The following is a 26,924-nucleotide window of genomic DNA, read 5'->3' as shown; positions in this document are numbered from 1 at the left end:
ACAAAAGGTGTTATCAAATATTAAGAAAAACATTTAACGGCAAGGACGCAGATAAAAAATTTAAAAAAATTAACTACATTTTGTGAAGAATGTGAAGGAAAGCCGGCCTACTGTTTAACATGTTTAAAAATGTTATAAAACTTTCATGGAACATTATGAATTTTTTATTACCATCTAGGAACTGTGAGAAAGGAATATTGTTTGACAGTTGTACAATAAATTTCTATAAAAAATATTCAATTTTCATTTATTATAACAAAACAATTTTCAAAAATACATTGCAACCTCTTCGGTGTCATATTTACCCCGAACCGCCAGATGAGAAAGTTTCTGACGAGGTCTTTTATACCTCGTACCGCCATATTTGAAGTCTTATAAAAATTGATTCCGCCATATACGAAGAACTTTTACGGGGTCAAATAGACCTCGTTCTATAGGGAACGTGTTAACTGATTTAAAAGGTTTAGTTCTGAAAAAATCTAAATTTAATGTGAACGACACTACTTTCGGAATTTCTCATCAAAATAACTCAAGAACTAAAAACAACACAAACGAGATATATTGTTTAAAAGTTGTAGCTTTTCAGCCGTTTTAGCGAAACTGTTTTAAAACGAAGAGCTAGAAAAAAATTTAATAGACATCACTTTTTAGTTTTTAAAATAAACTTCAAAATGGTGTACTTATATTAAATTTTTTTCAAGTACTTCGTTTTAAAAAGGGTTAGGCTGAAAAGGCTTGTAGATGGTGCTAAACGCCTGGGAATACAACCTGTAAACAATATCTCGTTTATTTTTAGTCTAAGAAATAAAAGAAAATCAAAATCTTTAGTAAAAAAAGCTGTTTTTTATTCTAGCATTTTTTTTTTATCTTTTAGTTATTGAAATGTTTTGAAAAAGAGGATTTTTTGAGAAATTCATAAAATAGTGTCTTCACTTTAAACTCGGATTTTTTCTAAACTGTCTAAACCAGTTAAACTTCCAGAATGTAATATTTGTATATAAATAAAGTAAGTTGTAAATGAGCGAATAGTTTCAACCAGTGTGGTTTGCAGGGGGAGGGAGTTTATTACTTTCTACATCACAAAAAATATAAGCAGACTTTATTTTAGTATAACAGACTAATTCTCATGCAAATCACTTTTACCAGTGGCCACTTTAAAGGTTTTTTAAATCTTTAAAAATATTTTTATGAGATTTCCACTAAAAAATTTTCGTTACCCGGTTATTCAATATCACATGTTTGGATTTTTGTATTCAATGAAAAGTCTACTTTCAAACAGCCCCAACTTTGTTAATATTAAGTTTTTTACTTAATTTTACTAATTTTACTTAATTACTAATTTTTTGGAGTGATTCGCAAAAGACCTTTTTTTGACGAGTAATTTCTGAACTTTCAGTCATGAATAACTCCAAAAATATTGACTTTTCGAAAAAACTCTAAACATTATTTTTATCTTAGAATTCACTATTCTAGTGATTATCGTGGTCTTTTGATAAACATTTTTCAACCCCCGAGTTGGGGTGATAACCACCCCCAGTTGAAAAGTACATATGGCCACACAGTAGATTTTGTTCTTTGAGCTATTTTTTAACTACTGTCAAATCGAGCCAATCGATGAATATAAAAAATATCAGAGGTTTTCTATTTTTACCATCATAATCATAAGCTAAAATTTGAAAAAATCGTATGTTTCATACTAAACTGTTAATAATTAAAAAACAATGCCAAAATGTATACAGAAAATATATAAGTTTCTTTACTATAGATATATATTAACAGAAAACTCAAATACCTGGCTATTGCAAACTCCTGAGAAAAACTTATCTTCCTGGACTAATAAATATTAGAACCGATCTGGAATAAAAAGAAAACAATGAAAAACAAAATAGTCTGCATAAACTGTCTTTATGGCAAAAAAAGTAATAATGAATCAGAAAACTGAAAAATTTGTTTCATGATAAGAAATTTAGTTAACTAGACTCCCATTTGATGTAAAATTTGTGATAATCTACAAGCCAGCAAATAGACTATAGTCAAATGAGTCAGTCAGTAGTTTTCTAACTGTGTTTTGGTAAAATAGAATAATTATACCAAAAACATAACGTAACAGAACCTAAATGCATGATTCTAATGTTATATGTAGCAAAAAATTAATTCAATTAAACAAAATGTCCAGTAGAATGAGTTATTTATAAGTTCTTAATAAAGTGACTATAAAAATATTATAATAAAAACTAAAATCAAAACACTTACTTTATATAAAGTGAAGAGAAATGATCAATTTTATTTCAAATCAAGTAATAATACCGTGTCTAATTTAATGTGCATTTCTATATCTCACTGGTATATCTAGTTATTAATACATATCCCATTAGCTCTCTTATGATTCGAACAAAAAAGTTGCAAATAAAACACTGTGCCTTATCATTCTACATTAGTATCTAATGAAAATGATATACATGTGGATTTATAAGTACTAGTTGAGATTTCATTGATTATTTAACTTATGCCCATTTTTTCATAAGTTTCAATTGTTTGATACAACAAATCATGTATGGATCATGCTTTTGAAAGTAACACAAAATGGTTATAACACATAGTTACTAAATCAGGATAGTGTAAATTGGTTGTATAAAAAGAGACTAATTACTAGGCATGTGGTAGAAGGACCTATTTGAAGACATGAATCAACAGGTATGGATTACTTTAACACTATGGACAACTATGGTTGTTTATAGTCTTTAACCATGCAATAAAAATACCCATGAAATATCAGCCCAAATCATAACACAGCCACCACCAAATAGTCTTCTCCGGGACATACAAACTTAAAGCATATATTTCATTTCTCCATCTTCACACCCTCTCTGGGCCATCACCAGACCTCAAACAAAGCAAAATGATGAACTCTTTGCAAAGTAACTTTTCTACAACTATAACCAGTCTGACATAAATAGGGAACAGTCTCCAAAAATGATGGAAAGCTCTGTAATTCTTAGGATTTCTAAAGTTTCAGACACATTAAGTATGTAAATGTAATGCAATACTTTGAGTACTATAGTAGATAATGGCATACCTTAATCAGAAACAAATTTTAACAGTAACAAACAGTTAAATGAACAATTTTAAAGTTTTAAACAAACATACATTATATTGTTCTGAAGCTATTTTCTTGTGGCATTTTAAAATAATTACTATTTAAATGGGAATAAGCCACAATTAAAGGTTAAAGTATGTTTATTGACGTTTCAATTTCCACTTCGGAAATCGTTCTCAAAATACAAACATTAGTAAATTTAAAAATGTATTTACTAATAGTAAAACATGTATTTACTAATGTTTGTATTTTGAGAACAATATCCGAAGTGGAAATTGAAATGTCAATAAATGTACTTTAACCTTTAATTGTGGCTTATTCCCCTTTAAATAGTAAACATACATTGATATGAATTATGAAAAAATGCATGCATAAAATTGTCAAGGGACTTGATTTTCAGAAATTTATTGGATACATGATCTCGAGAAGAAGTGAAAAGGAGCAGTGTTAATTTTGGTAGACTTACTGTTTCAGCTATATAAAATATGTAAATATTTTACATATTTTTATGTAAAGATGAAAATGTATAAAGAAACAGTGGAACTCAAATCTAGATTTTTTTTCTAAAACACATTAAGTAAGTAAGTAACTAAAAATAAAAAAAAACAAAAATATATTTGTTTACAAAATGAATGAAGAGTACAATAAAATCAGCAAAAAAACAGTTTTTGACACAAATGATGCATCTTTAACTGTGATTTAAGATTAGAAATAGGATAACTGAATATATTTTCATGTTCTATATTACTTGACCAAATCCATTATTTAAGAACTGATAAAAAACTCATTTAACTTGACTTAATATCTGACATCTACAATAAGATTTTTTGTGTTTATCACACACATACATATGAAGAAAGTATGGTATATAAAAATAACAAATATTAGCAAAAACTTTCAAACTATAATTTTGTAATTTAACTTCATTATTTATCTAATAAATGAAATGTTCTTTATACTCCTTATATGTAACACACTATTTATAACACTCTGCCCTTAAATGGCCAATTTTTCCACAGTTATAACATTTCTGTGATTTGTTTTTATGAAAACAATATTCTGCAGAATGGTTGGTTCTGTCACAAATAGAACACTTGTGTAGCTCCAAACGGTCTTCTAGTCTCCTCTTTTTTTCTTTTTCAGGAAATTCATCCTGTTCGTGAACATGTGCTATACCAAAATTCGGTAATTTTACCAAAAATTGAGCATAAAATGTTTCTGGAGATATAAAATTTTGTTCTCTTGCATATTTCTGAAGATCTGGATCATTCAATCCATCAATCAAGCATGATACAGCATTACTTCCAGATATTTTACAAGCTTCTGCCAAATACATCTTTGAAAAATAGTATTGTGTAATTGTTTCACTAGGTTCTTTTAGTCTATCAACTAATAATCTTAATGTACATGCAAAATCGACTGTATCTGGAAAAGTTTGTATAATTAACATTTTTAGTTCTGGCCAAGTGAACTCAAAACCATCAATAGTTTTAAACCAAGCTTTCATTAAACCAGACAAATTAGACTGTAGAAATTTTATACACATACGATCATCAAAATTTTTCTCTAAACAATCATCACTAATTTTATTGAGCCAAGCAGATGTGGTTAAATTAAAACTTCTTCCTACCACCTCCACAGAATTACCTTGTGAGGTAACAAAATTTGATGATGTTGGTGGTGTTGATGAAGGTGTTGGTAATTTCTTTTCAAGTGTATTTTCCACTAGTAATTCTACCATTTTTTCTAAACGACTTAATCGATTAGATTTACTTTCTTTATGATCAGATTTTTCATGTGATCTTTCTTCATGATCTGATCTAGTTGCCCCATATCCTAATCTATCAAACACTGGTCTTTTATCTTTTTCTGACCTATCATTGCTGGATTTTCGCTTTCCTCTATATTCTTCTTCCTTCCTTCTTCCATCATCATAAGATTTACCTTCATAACTTGGCCTATCTCGATATCTTTTGCCTTCACGATCACTATTAGATCGTTTATCTCTATAATCTTGTCTCTCATCATTACTGTGTAGCAAATCTTGAAAATCACACACGGAGGGGTCTAGGATTGCATCCACAGAAACCTTATTCTCTGAAAAATGTGCACTGGAATCTCTTTTTTCATAGGACTTATCACGACTGTTGTAATTAGTCGTTCGTCTGACTTCATCCCTAGGTTTGCCGTTATTAATAAAACCCTCCTCGATATCACTTAGTGAACTTATGCTAAGTGTTTCTGATATTCTACTACTTCTCTGATCTCTACTTTTATACATGTTCGTTTATGAAAAACACAATATAGCACTTTGTATTTTAACTTCAGTGAAAAATGTCTGATTTAGAAATTACACATACACGTTTAACTTTTAACCACGCACATTTTATCAGCAACTAACAACTCTAATTTCTAATTTTAACACATCAGACTAACTCTGAACTAACTGAATAAAAAATGTATACACTGAGCCCTGAGCTGCCCTAAGCCTGAAATCTATAGAACAGGAACATAAATGGAGGACTGACGCTGACGTCTGACGTCTGATGTGAAACTTTTGTATAGGCAACCAACATTTGCAATTTTCCTTATTTCCTAAAACCAACATCAAATTATTTAAAAAATAAGCCAAAATACGAAAATGGAAGAAAAGCTATTGATATGGGAATAAGCCACATTTAAAGGTTAAAATACGTTTATTGATAAGCCACATTATTTATAAAATACAAAGATTTGTATTTTGAGAACGATTTCCGAAGTGGAAATTGAAACATCAATAAACGTATTTTAACCTTTAATTGTGGCTTATTCCCATATAAATAGTAATTAATTTAAAAATGCCACGAGAAAATAGCTTTAGAACAATAGAAGAAAAGCATTCTAAAGATACATAACAATTTAAAAATATGTAAATATATGTACATATGTATATTGTAATATGGTATATAGTAATGACTTTTTTAAGTTCAAATATCGCATAGCATGCAGTAGTTAGTAGGCAGGGTACCATGGATGTATTCGGGAGCAAGACCTTCAAAAGAGGAAATTCGTCCGGATGTGCTTCATCTACTCTGAATCCAACACGTGCTAGGTACGATTCACCTGGTATGGCAAGATTTTCACTTTCACACAAAAAAGTCTGTCGCAGTTACACAACGTATGGCATAAGAAAATAAATACGAACATCCGATTGGTCCTAATTTAAACGTCCTCCCAAATTAAAATAATATTCAAATTTACTGTAGCATAACCAAATTGAATTTGGCGTCAAATTATACTATCCCCTTAATTATTAGCAATCCCAGGGCCGTATTTACTTGCTCATTCTGTACGTAGTGGGATAGGCAAATATGGCCCCTGTGGATAAATCTGCTTCATAGCTGCATCAAAGTTTATGTTGGTTTATGGCTAAATAGGAAGAATTCTTTAAGCATTAAACTGGGGCTGCACCAAGGTTAGTAGATATTTAAGTTAACTTATATTAGTTAGTATATTTAATTTAACTTAACATCTACTAACCTTGGGGCTGCACTGCGTGACCACTTGACATACTCGCTCGATGCATACTCGACAATGCCACAGAACACAAATCAGTTGGTACTTGTTCTGTGACAATACACAGAAACTTCATGAGAATGACAGAAACTTGTTTATTGTGAATTCTGTGACGTCTCAGTAATATCATAGTATAAAAAAGAAATAGTATGGACACTCGACAGGCGGGAAAAAGTACGCGCATCATTTAGCGCAGGCCATATCGCCATATTGAAAACAGACCGAAATCTTGTGACATCAGACTGGTATTAAAGTGACGTGTAGTCATCTGTCGTGATTTGTTTGTTTACTTCTGTGTCGTTTTATTTTTCGTTTAATTAAGTCTAAAAATAATTCTTTTTAGAACTAAATTGTATTATCAAATTTCAACTTCGTATATTATATACGTAGGTAAATATTAGTTTTGTGGTTTCCAAGAGATATTTGTAATTTCATTATGCCTGGAGACCATTGTGCTGTGAACACTTGCAAAAATTAACGTTCGAAGACGGGAGGTACGTTTTTTACGTTTCCCAAGGATCCTCAAAGGTATGTATTTCTTTTGTCAATATCCGTAGCTAATAAACGTAAATTACAAGTTTAAATGATTTAAGACAGGTTCATTTTTGAAGACCCCTACTTTTTGCTGTACCTCTACAACTATTAAAATAATATTTGTGTACTTACTTTTGTATATATTTTCAATAATTTTCAAATTCTTAAAATATATTTGTTTCAGGACAGAAACCTGGGCACGAGCTGCTGGATGGGAGGATTTATATGTAAAGCTTCCAGCTTTTCATAAAAGTTATCAACTTTGTCATCTACATTTTGATGACAATTGTTTCTTAAATTTATCTCCGTAACAGGCTTAAGCCTACTGCAGTTCCTACCATTTTTTTATGTATGCAGGGATCCTCAGACAATCACCGTGATCATTCATATTCACTTTTAGGTAAGTCATTTTCTATTAGTGTTTTTTGGTAAATACTTATCTATTATTTTTAAAACTTCACTGTCTAAATGGTAATAGCTACGAAGAGTCTTTAAGTCCAATGTTATTTTAATATTAAATATCATGACCTACTCTTGAATCACATTTGAATCATGAATGGATTATATATAATCCATTTAGCATATAACCACGCTATTTGAATCATATGTGATTCATTGGACAGTGAAGTTTTAAATATGTTGGTTATCCCAAAAAGATATTTATTTTTAATATCAGATATTAATGTTTCATTATAAGACATCAAGTACAAAACGTTATTAAAATTAAAAGGAGGTTTCTAAACTATTGAAACCTATGTTTCAATTTTAAATAGTGTTCCTTATGTTATTATATATCAAAGTTAAGAATGCTCTACAGGTTATACATGGTTATTTAGTCTGTTTGATCCACTCTATGTATAATCCTATTTTTTAAAAACAGTTAAAAATAAAAGTTGTTGAAAGTTATATGAATTTTAATACTAGTAGTAAACATTCAGAGGATTCATTCATAACAAGTGATAGAATTAGCACTCTTTTTCCAAAAGAAATATACAATACATTATAACATTTCTAAATTGGACTTTTTTCTATTATTACAAGAGTATTGACTTATGTATAATACATTTTTTTCTGTTTACAGATAATGTAGATAAATCAACTTCACCACTGTCAGAATTTTCTCCAACATTGAGCACTCAAACACCTTTACTTCTATCTTCCCATACTCCAAGGAAGGAAGTTCTCAGATCAAAAGTAAAGGAATTGAGAAATGAAAATTATCGTTTGTCCCAAAAAATAAATGAACTTGAGAATCAAGTTATAAAATATTTCAAATAAATCTATAAAAAATAAATTAATCGTTTGGATCAATAAATAGATTTTTTTACTACTAACATGAAAAATTACTATTATTTATTTAATTACTACAAGAAGTAAATTTTCTCTCTGTAGGTAAACAGTATTTACTTTTTTACCTAGGTAAATAATGCAAAATAAGTGTTAGTATAGTGCCATGTAGTTATTTTGATTTGTTGATTTACTTCTAATAAAAGTATTACAATGCCTTTAACTTCTTTTGCCGACACTGTTCAAAATAGTCAAGTAAATATTCCCTCAGAGAACTCTGTTACAGGAAATGCAGAAATACATAATGGTTTGTAACAATTGCCCAATTAATTATAATTTTAACCAAATTTCCATGTTCCAAGTCTGGTTAAATACATGTTCATGTTCCAAATATTACAAATAATAGTTTTTTTATAATTGTTTGTTTTTCAATTTTTTTTTGTTTAGAATAAATTAAGCTTACATTAAGAATAAGCTAATATATAAATGTTAGTAGCAAAAAAATACTATACAGTTGTGGTAATCTGAAAACTGTATATAGCACGCATAATTAGTGCGAAAAGAACAGTATGAGGTTGTTCTACTAGCAAAGAGAAGCCGAATATAGTATGAAACTAGTACCGACATACGAGCTTGTTTTTAACACCCATTAGATTGAATTGTAGTTTTGTTAAAGTGACATTCAGTTTTGATAAGGGAAACATCAAATATACGTCTACTTTTTCATTAGTAATGAAATCACAATCAATCTAGGTTTTATCACAAGAAATTCTTGAGATATTTCGGTACCCACATATAGAATTTTATATCTTACTTTTATTTGTGGCATCCTGTCTTATGCTTCTAGAGAATGGTCACCATACTATTTTAACCATATTTACACCCTCGAAAAAATTCAAAATAAGTTTTTCCGGATTTGTGCTTATAGATTAAACTTAAAGAACTTGTCTTTGGTTGAACTAAGGTCAAGGCTAAATATCAGTTCCTTAGAAAACTATAGAACTAAAATGCGATCTAGTCTTTCTCTATAAACTACTTAATCATACAACTGACTGTTCTGATTTATTAGGTCCTATCAACTTTAGATGTAGCACTAGAATTCTTAAAGAAATGTCTTTGTTCTCTATAAAACACTATCGCACTAACTATGAAAATTCCCATATCAGAATTCAGATACTGGGAAATGACTTTAGTCAATCTTATGATCTGCTGGATATTTCTTTCTTTCTCCCCTTCCTTTTACCCTATCAGGATGTCGGATCTGCTGGATATAAAATCTGTAAGATTCAAGCACTGTTTGACTGAGTATATTAGGGATCGAAGATGAGTGACCTTCAACTTGGGAGTTTTCATATAATTTTTATAAGAACTTGGGGGTATTAATTTCATTTTAAAACGATTCCCAGAAAAATTTAATTTATGTAATTTAATAATTGTTTAACAATATTTAATAATTATTTAATATTTAGTTTTAGTATTTGTGTTATGGTTAGGATATTTTACGTTGTTAATTATTTTGTAAAAAAATGGGGTCATCCCGTTAATAAATAAATAAATAAATAATAATTCTGGTTTTATTCGCAAAAAAAATAATGCAATTGATATTTCCAGTTAGGAAAATGGTGACCTTTACAACTGAACATAAAATTCAAATTATTAAATGATATTATTCTGGAAGTAGTGCCAACGATATAATCGGTACGTTTTCGTTTTCATTCGAAGGCCCTGTACCATCAAAATCTGCAATTCACAACATTATTTTTAAATTTGAAAAAACTGACTGTGAAAAAATAATTGTAGAAAATGCACGGATAGTGATAGAGATAAATTAACCAGCTCGTGCAATTAATCAAGAACAGGAACAGCGTGAAACTGCCGTAAGTAGTCTAACTGAAATCAATTTTCCTTGTAACAACACCCTAATTTCAACAGAAACTGGTATCACTGCTAGAACTGTACGAAATACTTTAAAAACAAATAAGCACCATTGCTACTAAAAAAATTTTAAATTCACAACTATTCTACTAGAAACTGTAGTGAATGCAATTTAAAAAGGCAGGTAAAAAACTTATAATAAAAAAGATGGCCTCTGGCTGTCTTTTATGTAATTTCAGATATAACAAGAAAAAATGCATGTTCTTTATAAAAGCACAAATAGTCAATGTTCAAATAGTCAATGTCTTTACTTTAGTAGGAATAGAAGTTTTTCAGTTTCTTATTTGGTTATGGTAGAAAAGTTTTATTTTTATATAAAATAAATAAAACATTTTTAATAATAATATTTAACTTTTGTATTTTTTAGTTAATAATAAATATTGTATGAGACATGTCTTCTTTTTTTCAATGCAGAGATAAATGCTGGTCACTGTAATTTTTGAGTATTTACGCACCCCACGATACCAGTTGTGTGTTTATAAAATAACGATACCAGCTGAGGATTAAAATTAAAACAATATATTGTCGATTGTAATTAATTCAAATTAACTTGTTTACTAACTTTAAAATAATATAAACACAGTTTATTTTTATACTATGATATAAACACGTCTCTGTTCTAACCACTTGTGCCAGTCCGTAACTGATTTGGTCTGTTTTCAATATGGCGTCTGGATACTTTTATACTTCAAAGGCGCCGACTCCGAGTGTCCTAACTGTTTGTGGTTAAACTGTGGTAATATTAACAATAACCCGAATTGTTATAAAAAAAAACTCGAATACCCGAATTGTTATATATCCAGTTTCTATAGCACTGGATTTTAAACTTGTATATTTTTCTGTGTTAATTAATCTGTCCATTAATGCAAATCATGTACTAAAGGTAAAGAGCCTTGCAGAAACAAAAATATGGATGTGAAAGAGGAACCAATAGACACATTCTTCAAAGAAAACTTTGAAGAAAACTCAATATCTTTAAATATAAAAGAAGAATCAATTAGCAACAATAAAATGTGTTTACAGGAGATAGGGAACGTTAAAGTTGAACTGGATAATCAATCTTTTGAAACAAATATTAGTGAAGATTTCTTTGAAAACTGCAGAACTGTGATGGATAGGTCTGATTTATATAACCATAAACTAAGCGCTGGTACAAAATCGGAAACTTTAAGTGAAGACCTTTATGTGCCTTCTATTAAAACTGAAATAGATATACCCGATTTTGTAGGAACACAGCCAAGTAGCAGTAAACCTTACAAAGATCTAAAATATAATATAAAGTTAATTAAGAAGAGCATTTATGAATGCCCGGTTTGTTTAAAAAGTAAGTAAATTATCAAATATGCCAGAACTGTTAACAGTAACACTGTTTGTAAATTTGAATTTTCTTTTGTTAGATTTACATACTTACTGAAACTATAATTTTTTTCACATTCCTTAGGTTTTCATAAGTAGTTTCATATTTCAGTGTATTTCTATGTTTTTATTGGCTTATATCTTTGATGGCATTTATAGTCATATGAATATCACCTATAAAGTTGATATTGCAGAAAGAAAGTTACATTAGGATTACAATTATGATCCAACTAGGTTGCTGGACTATCTAACATTTAAAAAAAATGGCCCAGAAGATGATAAGGATGAAGTCCTACTTAGTCAAAACTATTTTAAGTTAATAGACTTGTTGCTTCTTGGAAAGAATAAAACAGTTGGAACATCTTTTTATCAACTATATTGAGTGAAAAGCAGACTATTCTAAAAAAAACAAAAATCATGTGTTTTTTATTTAAATTAATCTACTAAACATACAATTACAGATCCTGAGCAAAGGCTGTGTGGGCCAAACAAGAAAAACATACAATACAATATAAAAACGCCAATATATACTTTAATAAATACACTTTACCACATTAAAAATTTTGAATAGGAAGATGAGGTTCATTATTGATATTTATTTAACAGAAAGAGAACTCCCAATTTATTTATACAAAAAAGAAACAAAAAACAAATCTAAAAAATGTCAGTGTGAGGGGTTTATAAAATGGTTTTCATAAATTAGATTTTTTAATTTTTGTTTGAAGGTATTGATGTTCATTGCATTCACTATATCTGCCAGCTGAGTATAGCCGCAAATGTCAAAAATGTTTTGGTTTGGCAGTGTTGACATGTTTTCATAATGCATATGTGGTATGTTTCAAATATAAAGAGATAAAACTTTTAAAAAGTACATTTTGATTATACTATTTTATGAATTATGCAATTTTTACTTTGTATGAAGCAATAACAAGTAGATATTTGTCTCTTTCGAGATTAATTGCAAACATCTGTTGTAATCTGGCAACTGTTAATTTGACAATTGCCAAATCTATCCCCTAATCAATCAAAGGGTAATATCTAAAAAAATGTCTAATAATTAACTGCAATTAATTTCCAAAGAAACAAATATTTACTCATTGTTTTTTTATATAAATCAAAAATTGCAGAAATCATAACATAATTTAAACAAAATGTACTTTTCTAAAGCGTTATCTTTTTATATTTGAAGCATACAGCATCGACATTATAAAAACATGCCAACACTGCTATACCGAAATTTTTTGTTCCATGTTTGACATTTATGGCTATAATCAGCTTGTACTTTCGGTAAACTCAACCCTTTGTTGTCCTGCAGTTGTGTTCATTGTTGTAGCTCTAAGGTGGAATGTGGTGGAAGGTGGAAGTTCACAGTCATCCTTTAGGCAAAGTGAAGTCTGGAGTGAAGAAAGATGACAGGAAGAGTGGAACAGCACAGAAGATCCCATTGGACTAAGATGCTGATCCCGAGCCTAAGGAACTGTGTAGACTGTGATTACAGGCGACTGGATTACTTCCTGATGCAAGTGCTCACAGGACACAGGTGTTTCAGGGCGTATCTATCTTCAAGTTCGGAAAGACAGATGAGTTATCCTGGTACATTTTTTAGAAAATTTCCACCTTCCAAAAAAAAATTATCAGCAGACATTTGTAGTAAACCTCTTGTTGTACGGCCTTAGCATCCACGGAAGTATTCTAGATATCTGGATGGTCTGCGACCGTTGCTGTAAAGGAGGAGCGAAGGTTTCTCGATTCCATCCTTGAACTCGTGGTAATGCTGTGTACCCGAACCAAACTCCAGGTGAAGTTCACTAGTGGCTCTGTAATCCTCAAAAGCCCACTGACAATTTAGAATACTTTAATAGTTCCATAGTTTCTTACTTGACAGTGTATTATTTTCTTACATGTATTGAATATGAGTATTCTAATTGTGGTGTATGCTTTAGATTTCACAGAGATACCAGCCCTTTACGTTTTGATCTGTGGTCGAGCACACACACACACCACAAGGTGTGTAAGAACACCGTCGGAGTGGCGACTCTGATGTTGGTGCTACACCTCGCACGTTACCTCCAGCGGAAACAATCTTAAAGCTGGATTTATAGTTTAACGGACTGTAGACGTAGACGCACTGCAGACGTAACAAACGGACTGTAAATATTATTTCAATTTATAAATCGAGGGAGTGGAATTTTTTCGCATGAGTAGAAACAGTGGCTAGAGTTGGTGACCATGATACTATAATATCCTTTTATTATTTATTATTATTATTTTATAAATTCTTAACGTTCATTGTAACAAATAATCAACAAAATCAAAATTCGAATATGTTAATAAACAACTTTACAAAATGGTGGACGGGCCAGACAGTTCACTTTGGTTGACAGCACAAAATTCTTCCTTTTGATTGGCCAGACGCAAGTAATGCACAGTAAAAGATGAAAGTTGGCTAACTCTTCCGTTGCAGTGCGTTTCACTTATGTTCCGTCATGCCTTTACGTTCATTTATAAATACGATTACACAACATTCTATGTTGATCTTTTTCCAGTGCGTCTACGTTTACAGTGCGCCAAACTATAAATCCAGCTTATGTCTTGTAAAGACGTTGATTATTTCCGTCGAGAAGGTTTCTAACGGCGAAGTGCGACTTCGACTCAGCCACCGAGTGAGGAGTGATTCTAAGTCCACTAGGGCCTTTTATTCACTCCTAACCGTCAGTGGACCAGCGAAACACTGTGCCAGTTCGGAATGATCTGAGATAGGTATAAGGCAACATTGTCTTTCCTATCTCAAAGATCGATGCTCGCCCAGGCAGGAAATGTTCACTCTGAGTTCTCTCCGAGACAGTTTCTTTCGTAAGGCGACAAGTTTACTATCAAACTTTTCTTCACCTCGACGAAAGAATGACCAACAGTCGCTACTCCGGCTCCTACACCTTCTAGTGAATGCTTCGTAGTCAAATAGACTTCTTTCGTATTTACTGTAAAAAGCGTTCAGTCTCTTCTTCAAATCGAAGTCTTCAGAAAGGTTCAATCTTGGGTAATAATCAACAAGGTCTAGCGGGCTAGTAGTGTAAGACGACTAGATCCCGATCGGAAGATGTGCTACCCTTTTATACACTTCGTGTTTGCAATTTCGCAGCAATCTTCCACCGGGAGGCAAATGACAACGCAGTTAATAACGCTGTTTGTGATTGGTCGGCCAGAGTAGCAATCTGCGTCGTGATTGGTTACTTCTAATTTAATTAGCATAAATCAGGAACAGTATTAGTAAAAGTATCGACCCTTGAGGAACCCCAAACTCAATATGGGACAATTGACTATTCACACTGTTAACAAGTGTTAACATTTTGTTGTAAAACGCTGTTTTAAATATAAGTACTGCATTTTATATGAAAGCTAAAATACTGAATGGCTTTTATTATTTAATAATTTTTAAGACACACAATAACATATTCTTTAATTTTTATCATAATGTAGTATTTTTATTAAATCTAATTTATTGTCTTTATTTATTATCAAAGGTTACATTACTTACTACATTTATAACACTTACAAGTTTATAAAAAGTTTTTATTACAATATTCACTAATTTATCTCACAATATTTATTTATATTTATTTCCGGCTTACAATTTAAACTCGATATTCAAAACTAGAACTAACTGTTTTCAACAAAATTCCCTCTTTAAATATAAAATACAGTTAATCGAGAATTCCTTCGAATTCGGACGGCGACCCTCTCGAAAAGGATGGAAGGCAAACAGGTTTTTCAGCTGAGCGGCGAACTTACTAGAATAGAATAGAATTAGAAATAATATGTTTACAGTTTTATGACTCATATTTATCGTAACAATAATTTTATTTTTATTTTACAGGATTTCCTTCACTTTGGAAAAGAAATAAGCATTTTAATATACATTTTGGTAAGTAGAGCTATATTGGTTTTTTGAGTTTAATAAATTATGTGGTAACTTAGGAGCTGGCATAAATAGAGAGTAGGTAGTCAGACATATTAGATTGGATTAAAAAAAAATTGAGTTTCTTAGATCACAAAAAGTCGGTCAGTATGTCAATCGACATCGAATTACAACAGATGCAGAAAACCCGATGACTGATTAGCTTTTAGCATTAAAATTTATTTGGGGAAAATTGTGGAACAGTTTTTGCCGGAACTTATTACATGATTTCAAGAAGAAAAATATATTTTTAATGATAATTGAATAATTTGTTGTGAATGAGATAATATGTTCTGTATTTATTTCAGGTTTTCGATCAGCTTTTAAACTTAAAAAGGGCATCAAACCTAATGTAGGTCAGTATAGTACATACTATTTTAAGAAGGACACCTATCCCATTCATTTTAAAAATCCTATTAGGGTATTCTTATAGATCGGCATGCACATATACTATTTTTGTATAGGTTCTTATCTTGTAATTTCTGTGTTGTATGTGTATGTCACAGATGATATGAATCGGTGAGATCTAAAAGGATAACATTCCATTTTTGACCAAATTTATTTAAGATAGCAGTTTTGTTCAGTTTACCAAGCTCTACAGACTTAGTCAAAGACAGATAACATTACATCACTTTAAATAGCTCATATTAAGCTAGTTTTCCTGAAGTGAAATCTAAACGGATAACATTCCTGGAATGTTATCCCTTTTGACCTCAACGAAATTATTTTCATCACTGACATCTAAAAGGATAATATTTCAGTTTTATATATTCTTGATTCTTTTTTGTTTTCTATTTTCTACTCTTTTTTTTACTTTTAACTTGTCACTTGACCATATTAACTTCTCTCCAAAAGCATATTGTGAGAGTATTTGTTATTACATCATCTTTTAAGGTTATGTTTTTTATTGTATGTTGTGGAAAGTGAGTTTAGTTTGTTCTAATAATTAGATAATTATTTAATAGTTTATGATATCTAATATTAATAACTCCAATAGTCAGTCTCCTGTGAAAATAAGAGGTAGTGGGGTGTGACAAAATTAAAAGAAAAGAAAGCAAGAAGGGATGGATCAGAATTTGTCACTTCCAAAGGTGTTTTGGTTGAAGAAAGGAATACTAGGCCTGAATGTTTATGTAACAAAAAAAACGGGTGTGGCAGTCCAGTGGGACTGCCGGTAGTAGAAGTTACACTTCTATACACGCATTCGCCGTTACAAATTTATTTGGGAGTCAATCTGCACAATAATTACATATGTAATGCTATAGGTAAGACAGAGCAGAAAGAGAAACATAATTAGGTATATAGATATATGGTGCATCGTTTGCTGTATATAAACAACATTTGACCTGTAATAGGAGTATAGTAAATGAAGGATTGAGTCAATATTTTGATGAAAATGTATATTTTTATTTTCATATATGTATGAAAGGAGCTGAATGCAAAAAAAATTTTACAAATACTCTGCAGTAAAATTCATTGTTTATTTTGTTATTAATATAAAAATACAATACAATACACTGCAACATAATTCAATATAATAATACAATACAAATTAAAATGCAATATTCATAAGTATTTAAAAATGACAATAATATACATAAAAAAATTACACTACAATACTGTAGCAAGATTAAATAAAACGAGCGGTTCTAATTTATATAAATATATTTATTTATAGTTTACAGTTCAGTACTCTCTTATCAACTAACTTATCTTATCAAACAATGAATTTTACTGCAGAGTATGTGTAAAAAAATTTTTCATTCAACTCCTTTCATACATATATGGAAATAAAAATATACATTTTCATCAAAATATTGATTCAATCCTTCATTTACTATACTCCTATTACAGGTCAAATGTTGTTTATTAATTGTTAGTAAGTTGTTATTAATTCTGTTTCTCTTTCTGCTATGTCTTACCTATAGCATTACATATGTAATGATTGTGCAGATTGACTCCCAAATAAATTTGTAACGGCGAATGCGTGTATAGAAGTGTAACTTCTACCGGCAGTCCCACTGGACTGCCACACCCGTTTTTTTTTAAATAATAATGGATGCAGAGATAATGAAAAAAACGTATTGTTCGTTGCAAATGGTAGAGCAATTATAGTAAAAGAAAGAAACATTATGATGGATATGGGAGATTACTGGAATTCAAATCGGAAGACATCCTATTTTTTCACAGGATCAAGAAAAGCGTCTAGCGTATATGTATAAAGAAACAACAGGTCATCCCTAAGAACGCCCGAATTAACAAGCATAAATAAAATATCTGCTTTCAACGAGAGTTGAAACAAGTATTACTTAAGTTAAACTTGTAAAGGTCTTAGTTCCAAGGGAATGAAACAATTTGGAGGGTAATATGTATCGGACCGGGTTGTAAATAATAACAACGCTATAGGAAATACTATCGACTTTAATTATCACTCCAAAACGTAATGCAAATAACAAACATTAATTAAACGATCCTCCCGTCTGTCTCGTCCTGAGTTTCTTCCCAGCTAATTGTGACGTAACCGCACTGCATGCTTGCCAATACATCACACTCCTCCCTCCTGGATGAATCTACTCATCATAGTCCTCCAAATACCTTGGAGGTTTTCTTATTCGAGCAGGTGGCTTTTTAACTTCAGCGGCCTGCTCTACAATTTCTGGTTCTGGGTCCACAAATTCATTTGGATGCAGAAACAGCGGTTGCGGAGTTACGAGTAATTTTGTTTCCATCGAGGTTGATGGTGTAACTTCGTCTGTTGTTTCTTGGTCACAAACACACGGGTTCTGATTTAGTCAGAATGACGACGTAAAATTTTACCATCAGGGGTTTGAACTTTGTAGTTTAACGGTCCAGTGGTTTCAATTATTTTGGAAGGAAGCCACTTTTGACCACCTGGAGCAAATGACCTACAGTCTCGTTTTCTTGAAAACATCTGGATACTGTTTTGCAAGAATCTTTCATCTCTTGCTTAAATAACATCTCTTTTCAAAAGTCGGGCTGTAAACGATCAAATAATGAGCCCAATTTTCTCCCCATTAATATTTTTGATGGGCATCTCCCCTTTGTACAATGGGGTGTAATGTGCTGAGTAAGGAGATATCTGTGCAATGCTAGCTGTATTTTAGTTTCTTCATTACTATCTGTCATTTTTTTTAATGCATTTTTTACATGTTGTACCATGTAATGCTTGTCTAATAAGGTTTTTCTTTAAAAAATCTTGGAACTCAGTTGACGTAAAACAAGTTCCGTTATCTGGTACGACGACATCTGGGATGCCATGAGTGGTAAATAAACCACGTAATACATCTATAGTCACAACACTAGAGGTATTTGGAACGATTTTAACCTCCAACCACTTCGAGTACGAGTCTATGATAATCAGAAACATTGTGCCTTTAAATGGACCGGCAAAATGGAGGTGTATTCTTGTCTATGGAGCTCTGGCTCACTCCCACGGATGGATTGGAGCCTTTTTTGGTATGTTTCTAGACTCCTGGTACTCGCTGCATGTATTTACTAGGTGTTCGATTTGTTTGTCGAGATTTGGCCACCAAACATATGAGCGTGCCAGTGACTTCATTTTTACGATTCCGGGGTGTGCTGAGTGTAGCAAATTCAGTATTGTTTTCCTCCTTCCAAGTGGAACTATTATCCTTGTATCCCATAACAGGTAGTCTCAGGCAAGTTTCAGGAGAATGTTTCCTTTCGCAAAGAAAACATTTCTTCCTTTCGCGATTAGCTAATTGTTGTTTGAACTGTCCCAGTTGATTTTTACGAAAACTTACCGCGTTTACATCTGCGCTCGACTCACTTTCTCGTAGCACCGCCAAACTTTCCACAGCCACCTCGTGTGCAAGGCACATGTCTTGCGCGTCCTTAAGTTTTAACTTATCTCTGGCTAGCAACTTTTGCTGTAGCGATTCGTCGGTAATACCACAAACGAGTCGGTCACGTAGCATTATGTCAAGGCTAGTTCCAAAACCACAGGGTTCTGCCAATTTTCGTAATTCTTTCAGATTCTGTTGATTTTGACGATAGAACTTAAACCTGCTCACAATTTCCGACGTTTTTGGAGAAAAATTATTTTTTAACTCAACTATGATTTGGTCATAAGTTTTATCAGACACTTTAAACGGCGCGACCAAAGATCTAATAATCTCGTATGTGTTTGGACCGCACAAACTTAAAAATGTAGCTTTTTTCTTATCAGTGTCCGTAATGTTATTTGCCGCGAAGAAAAAATCCATACGCTTAGCGTATGATTCCCAACCTTTGGAACCACCCACGTTAAACTATTCGATGTTTCCGAATGCCGCCGTCTTGCACATAATTTGATTTATTTATCTCCAGGACGAATAATGCTGTTAAACTGGCACACACACGAATCCCATCTTCGTCGCCAAATAATATGTATCGGACCGGGTTGTAAATAATAACATCGGTATAGGAAATACTACCGATTTTAATTATCACTCCAAAACGTAATGCAAATAAGTAATCATTTATTAAACGATCCTCCTGTCTGTCTCGTCCTGAGTTTCTTCCCAGCTGATCGTGACGTAACCGCACTGTATGGTTGCCAATACATCACAGAGGGATAACTTGAAAAAGAAAGGATAAAGCTGCTACCTGTTTGTACTAACTCTAATTTGTTGCTATAATGTTGTTGGTGCATGTTCTGTTCTCCTATGTTAATTTTTCTCAGAGCTCGTATGAGAAGCGTGTTGAAAAAAATTTGCTCAAACTTCACTCATTCTGAATCTTCTCTTGCAATTGTTGACATTCCAATTTTTCTAAATTCTTTCCTATTCTTCACTTTTCCTCATGCTTATATTCTCATATTTCTTATACCGTTTTCTATCTGGTCATTGCATTAAATCTTCGGTCTGTGTCTTGCTCTTTGACATTGGGTTATCCAATGACAATTTGAAAGAACTTTTTATAATAGTATCAGTGATTATTCAATTCGATTTTGAATTATTGGTTTATTTAAGCAAATTAAAACAAGCTGCATGACTCTCTAGTTGTATCATTGATCAAATGAAACGAATAGTAGGGAAAAATAAAACTATATAAAACCCAGCAAAAGATGTATATATTAAACGACTTATCATTTTAATTTCAGATTGGAGGACATCAAAAAACAAGAAGAAATACTTCAAGCTTCGTCTTCGAACAAATATAGTCACATGTTACCATTGTGGAAAGTTATTTACAGGAAGAAAGCATTTTCTTCTTCACATGATCAATTACACAACTAATGGGGTTGCTCCAAGCAAAGAGATGTTGATTCCTGATGTTATTAATTTGAGTCAAACGAATTCTGCAGAACAAAAACCTTTCAGGTGTGAAATTTGTTTGAAACAGTTTTCGAGGAAAAACCACTTGACGTGTCACATGCAGAGACACAATCTTAAGGAAATGTTCGAGTGTGAAATATGCTTTAAGAAATTTATCTATAAGTACAATTTAGAGTATCATATGCGTTATCATACCGGTGAAAATTTATTTACGTGTACAATTTGTTACAAAAGTTTTTCAAGGCAAGATCGTTTGAATCAGCATATGCCTCTTCATTCGGAAGAAAGGTTATTTAAAGTGAAGAAAGTATACAAATGCGAAATATGCCCAAAGCAGTTTGTCGTCAAGCATAATCTTATGCTTCACATGCGATTTCATAGTGGCTACAAACCGTACAAATGTGAAGTTTGTCTAAAAAATTATGTTTCGCACAGTAGATTAATGCTTCATAAACGCTGTCACGCCGCTGAAAGACCGTATAAATGTGATGTATGTTCGAAACAATTTATAGAAAAAGCAGGCTTAACTCGACATATGCATTCTCACACCGGAGAAAAGCCTTTTAAATGTGAAATTTGTTCTAAGGGATTCCAACGCAACTATTACTTAAACAGCCACATGCTTTCACATACAGGCGAACGGCCCTATAAGTGTGACATCTGTTCAAAATTCTTCAGAGATAGATCAAATTTGAATCGACATATGTTGTGCCATACTGGAAAGAAATCGTTTAAATGTGATATTTGCGACAAACTTTTTAGAGATGGAACAGGTTTAAGTCGACATAAACGTTGCCACAGTGGCGAGAAGCCCTTTAAATGCGATGTCTGTTCGAGACCATTTAGGGAAAAGTGTGCTCTGACTCGACATATGTTATCTCACACTGGTGAAAAACCGTATGAATGTCAAGTTTGTTCAAAAAGGTTTAGGCAAACAGGTACTTTACATAAACATCTTCGTACTCACAACAAAAAGCCTAAATCTAATAAAAAAAAATAAACAGTAACACTCATTAGTAAACATGCAGTTTATGAATCGTAACGGGTATAGCGGTTAAGATAGTGAAAAATGTTTTCGACCAAAAAATTTTTTTAGGCCCCTAGACCCAAATATAACCTCAAAAAAAATTTAACGTGTTTCTTTGTTTTTTGACAATATCTTCGGTTTTAACCATGGTAGGAACTCATTCTTTTTTTCAATTGGTAGGATATTTTATTGTCTACATCATCATTTTTTTACCATGATCTTATCTTTTCTATGATCTTAATAAATTCGTTATTTACTCCCCTTTCATTTGCTATGTCGCATGTTAGGATTCGATCAGTTGTTTATTTTGTACTCAGCCAGAGGCCTCCTTTAAATCAATAAATCAAAATTTGTCCTATAGTAAATCAATTTTTATCCATAGTATCCTATGATATCTCGTATGTCGCTATACGTACATTAATAATGAAGGTACTGTGTAGTGCCCGTTTGGTAGTCGCCTTGTTTGTTTTTTCTATCATAATATATTCGTTATATTCCCCCGTTCATTTTCTATGTCGCGTGTTAGGATTCGATTAATTATTTATTTTTTACTCAGTCAGAGAACTTCTTCATGTCAATAAATCAAATTTACCTTATAGTGTGTGCATTAACATCAATACTGTCATGTGATGCCCCGTATGTCGCTATGCGTTCATTAATAACGAAGATAAGGTGTAGTAGCCTTGTTTGTTTTTTTTATCTTAATACACTCGCGATCATAAAATCCGGGTCACCTTGAAAATTTCAAGTTTCTTGAATATTTTTGCCTCTGGTGCAGTAATAACCTTTTTTTAGGCTAACGTATATTTTATTTCTCATCAATGTTTGTTTTGAGAGAAAAAAACGGTTTTTTATTGTTTTTATTGAAAAGGCAGAAAACAAACCAAATTGTTGATAAAACAGACATACGAAAAAAAATGGAAAATACAGAACGTGATAAAATATCAGTGAAATTTCAATGACTAATATCGTGTATTGCCTCCACTTGCTCTAATAACCTCTTGCAGACGACGGGGCATACTCTCAATTTTTCTCCGGATTAGACGTTGTGGGATGTTATTCCACTCTCTCACTAACAGATCCTTAAGCTCCTGTGCGTTGTTAGGAGGAGATGTTAGGGGTTGAATACGTTTTTTCAAATCGTCCCAGAGATGTTCGATGGGATTCAGGTCCGGAGACCTAGCTGGCCAGGGTAACCTCGTAATTCCAACCTCGTCCAAGTATTGCATACTGATCGTGGCAGCGTGCGTTCGCGCGTTGTACTGCATAAAAACGACGTCTTCTTCAAGCCCTGCCATGTTATGCATAACATGTTCTTCCAGAACCTTCGCAATGTCCATTCGTGTAGTTAAGGACCCATTTTCGATGAAGGGCAATTCTGTGCGAAAGTCGGAAGATACACCTCCCCAAGCCATGACCGAGTCTCCATCAAATGGCATTCTTGGAGCAATGCAAGCTTGTGAAAATCATTCACTGGTTCTCCTCCAAACTCTTACACGTCCATCGGATCCAGTTAGGCAGAAACGGGATTCATCTGAGAATAACTCTGCGTCAATTGTTAATTCCCCAACGCGCGTATTGTCGAGCCAAAGCTAGTCGTGCATCTCGATGCGTCAGGCGAAGTGGCGGTCCTGTAGCCATTACCCGAGAAGATGGTCCAAAAGAACTAAGTCTTTTCCTGACTGTTGCAACGCTAACATTGCGAATTCGTACTTCCTGTAGACGATTTCGATGCATAATCGCAGTTGAGGTCCGGTTTCGTAAAGCCTGAAACACAAGAAAACGGTCATCTGGTGCTGTGGTCGTTCTTGTTCGTCCAGGGCCAGGTCGTCTGGATAGCAAACCCGTCTCCTGAAAACGTTGAAGCACTCGTTGAACTGTAGAAAGGCTTACGCTAACAGTTCTTGCGTCTTGCCGTTGAGTGTGATCGTCTTTCACAAGCGCCACAATTTGTGCCGTTTCAACAATAGTAAAGGGTATTTTTGGCAAAAAATAAACAATAATAAACACTAATGGTGGCAACAATAAACGTTTGTTCGTTGCACTTTTCCGCGAAATCGTCACTATTGGAATTCTTTGTTGCAAAAGGAAACCGCTAAGCCGACAACAATTCTCAGAAACATGCATTAGTTTGTATTTGTGTTATTATTTACGATAAAGCTCGTTAAAAATGAAATATCGGTGATTTTCAAGGTGACCCGAATTTTATGATGGCGAGTGTATAATCTTTATCCCCTCTCCTTTCATTTAACGCACCACACGCTCCAATCAGACCAATAACAACGGAGATGTGATTTAATGCCAGCGCTGGGGTTTTCGTTATGGACAGACAGACAGAAAAAATAAGCAAATTATATGTATTGATTGATTGATACTGTCATGTGATATCTCGGATGTCGCTATATTACGTTTATTAATAACGAAGATAAGATGTAGTGCCTTTTTGGTAGTCGCCTGGTTTTTTCTTTATTTTAATATAATCGTTATCCCCCCCCCCCTTTCATTTAACGCATCATACGCTCCAATAACAAAGGAGATATGATGTAATGCCGGCGCTGTATGTTCCTTAGGATAGAGACCAATGGGATAGGTCGATATCCAAAAGTGGACGATAAAAGACTAAGAACAAAAGAAAATAGAGACGGGGAGAAATTTTACATAAAATTGATTAACTTAAGATCGACTTTTGATAGGATAGATAGAAAGATATTTGAGACTCCCTCAGAGACTTAGAGATACCGGAGACAGTGCAAATTATAAAAAGGGTATGTGTTGAAGTAAGAAGTTGAATATGTTGAAGTACTAATAAATAGCCAAATATTAGATACAGATCAACTAGTAAACTGAAATTTTTGAGTATTTGTTAGAAAATTATATTTATTTCGAATTTAGCTACAAGGAACAACTAATGGTAGTGTTAATACATTTAATATTAAAAAAGAACATGAATGCAATAACAGCAGAGCAAGATGGGGCAAATCTTGGCAAAAAAATCTTGCGACACATATATAAGGGCACATAAGAAAACGGAATATGGCGAAGACGATACAACTCTGAACTATACAAAATATACCAGGATCCGGATATTATAACATTCATCAAAATAGGACGGCTGCGTTGGATAGGACATGTAGAAAGAATGGAAGAAGGCGAAATACCAAACAAAATATTCAAACAGATGCCAGTAGGAAAAAGAACAAGAGGAAGACCGAAACTGAGATACTTAGAACAAATAGAAAATGATATAACAACCTTAAAAATAAAAAACTGGAGAAAAAAAGCACGAAACAGATCGGAATGGAGAAGAATCCTAGAACAGGCCAAGACCCAAAAAGGGTTGTCGAGCCAGTGGTGATGATGAAGATGGGGCAAATATTTTCTTCCGTATCATTTATATTCAACCACATTGAGCGTGTGTAACCAAGTATAAGCAAATGTGAGGTAGAAATGTTTATTCCGAGTACTACTGTTGTATATGTGATTAACATTGTTATAAATAATCTGTTAAAAGCTGGCAAAATTCAGTTATTTTATCAATCTCGAAGTAGATCTCTGATCGTGATATTGAACAGTATTAGATGTAGAATGCTGCTGTTATAGATTAGTGGATTAATTTATTTTAGATATAAATTGTTTTAATGATAGGTACAGTACGGTATTATTTATAAAAAAGTTGTGAAGTACGTCAAAATATTTTCATTTGCAACAATAAATCAAAAACACATGTTTTTGATATGTTTTGAACTAAATTATCTGAATTTTTATATTTACTAATTTGTTATTGACAATAAATTGTAAAATACAATTGAGTAGATATATAATTTATTCCTAAAACTACAGTGTGGAATATAATTAAGCATCATGGGGAAACATTAGTATCTTAGATAAAAAAAGGTAAGAAAATAGGAGAATATTAGTAAAAGTTTTCAAAAACTACTAAGTCAAGTTAAATCGGAGCGGAATCGTGAAACTGGATTCAATTTGTCCATGGAATGCCGTCGCGAGTGAATACATAAATCTAGATTAAAGGTTTTATAAGGTGGAATTTTAAGTAACAATTTATAACTGTGCTCTTATTTTAAAGATTATATTTTCTTATAGCAATCAGAAGAGATTTAAGAAAATTTAAAACCGATAATATTAAACGTACTATACAGGAAATAACAGCTTAAAAGTTCTACGTAGAAAGCTAACGAATGGGAAATGCGAAATTAATAAATTAAGAAACAAGCAAAATGAAATAATATCACATAGAGACGAGTTAATGCAGGCCGTCGAAGAGTTCTACGAGTAATTATATGGAAGTAGACGAGAAGATCAAGCAGAAATAGAAACAGCCATTTCAAAGAAGATCATGAAACAAGGTCTCGAACTAATGCCAGAAATAAATGTAGATGAATTTATATTTAAATGGGAATAAGCCACAATTAAAGGTTAAAATACGTTTATTGACGTTTCAATTTCCACTTCGGAAATCGTTCTCAAAATACAAACATTAGTAAATTAAACAATTTTGTTTTTTGTTACTTAGTGAAAAATTCTTCTAATAATTTAATTTTATCTGACTCATCTATATTGACAATTCAGACATACCTTATACATTTTAAAGTAGACGACTTTAAAATGATATTGCCAATATTGTTGAGTTGCGTTCCTGGGACGACTTTACTTATAAGATAGTTCATTCGATTACATGAAATCAACTTTAACTTGAGAATATCCGTCAGAAAAGATCATAACATGTAATTCGTCTTTAAAAAGACAAATACATGCCATGATGACAGTAAAATTCTCCTGTTAGTGATTCCATAGTAAATTATGAGGGAAAAACCAGGAAAAAAACCTCATAATACTATCCCGACATGGTAAGTATTTGAT

General features: G+C 32.3%; 2 protein-coding genes across 2 annotated transcripts; one reads left to right on the top strand and one right to left on the bottom strand.

Moving 5' to 3' along the window:
• Positions 1 to 1,337: 1,337 nt before the first annotated feature.
• LOC140447967 (uncharacterized) lies at positions 1,338 to 7,560 on the bottom strand. Its single transcript, XM_072540939.1, has 2 exons — positions 7,319 to 7,560; positions 1,338 to 5,692 (listed from the first exon to the last, which is right to left on the bottom strand). Exon 2 carries the CDS (start codon positions 5,376 to 5,378, stop codon positions 4,074 to 4,076), a length of 1,305 nt encoding a protein of 434 aa, XP_072397040.1. The 5' UTR covers positions 5,379 to 5,692; positions 7,319 to 7,560; the 3' UTR covers positions 1,338 to 4,073.
• Positions 7,561 to 10,129: 2,569 nt separating this feature from the next.
• On the top strand, positions 10,130 to 25,839 carry LOC140447966 (uncharacterized). Its single transcript, XM_072540938.1, has 4 exons — positions 10,130 to 11,732; positions 15,639 to 15,686; positions 16,028 to 16,075; positions 20,845 to 25,839. The coding sequence occupies exons 1-4, from the start codon at positions 11,318 to 11,320 to the stop codon at positions 22,017 to 22,019; spliced, it is 1,686 nt and encodes a 561-aa protein (XP_072397039.1). The 5' UTR covers positions 10,130 to 11,317; the 3' UTR covers positions 22,020 to 25,839.
• Positions 25,840 to 26,924: the final 1,085 nt, after the last annotated feature.

Source organism: Diabrotica undecimpunctata, chromosome 8, assembly GCF_040954645.1.
Source record: "Diabrotica undecimpunctata isolate CICGRU chromosome 8, icDiaUnde3, whole genome shotgun sequence".
Taxonomy (NCBI): Eukaryota; Metazoa; Arthropoda; class Insecta; order Coleoptera; family Chrysomelidae; genus Diabrotica; species Diabrotica undecimpunctata.
This window is presented reverse-complemented; position numbering and strand designations above follow the sequence as displayed.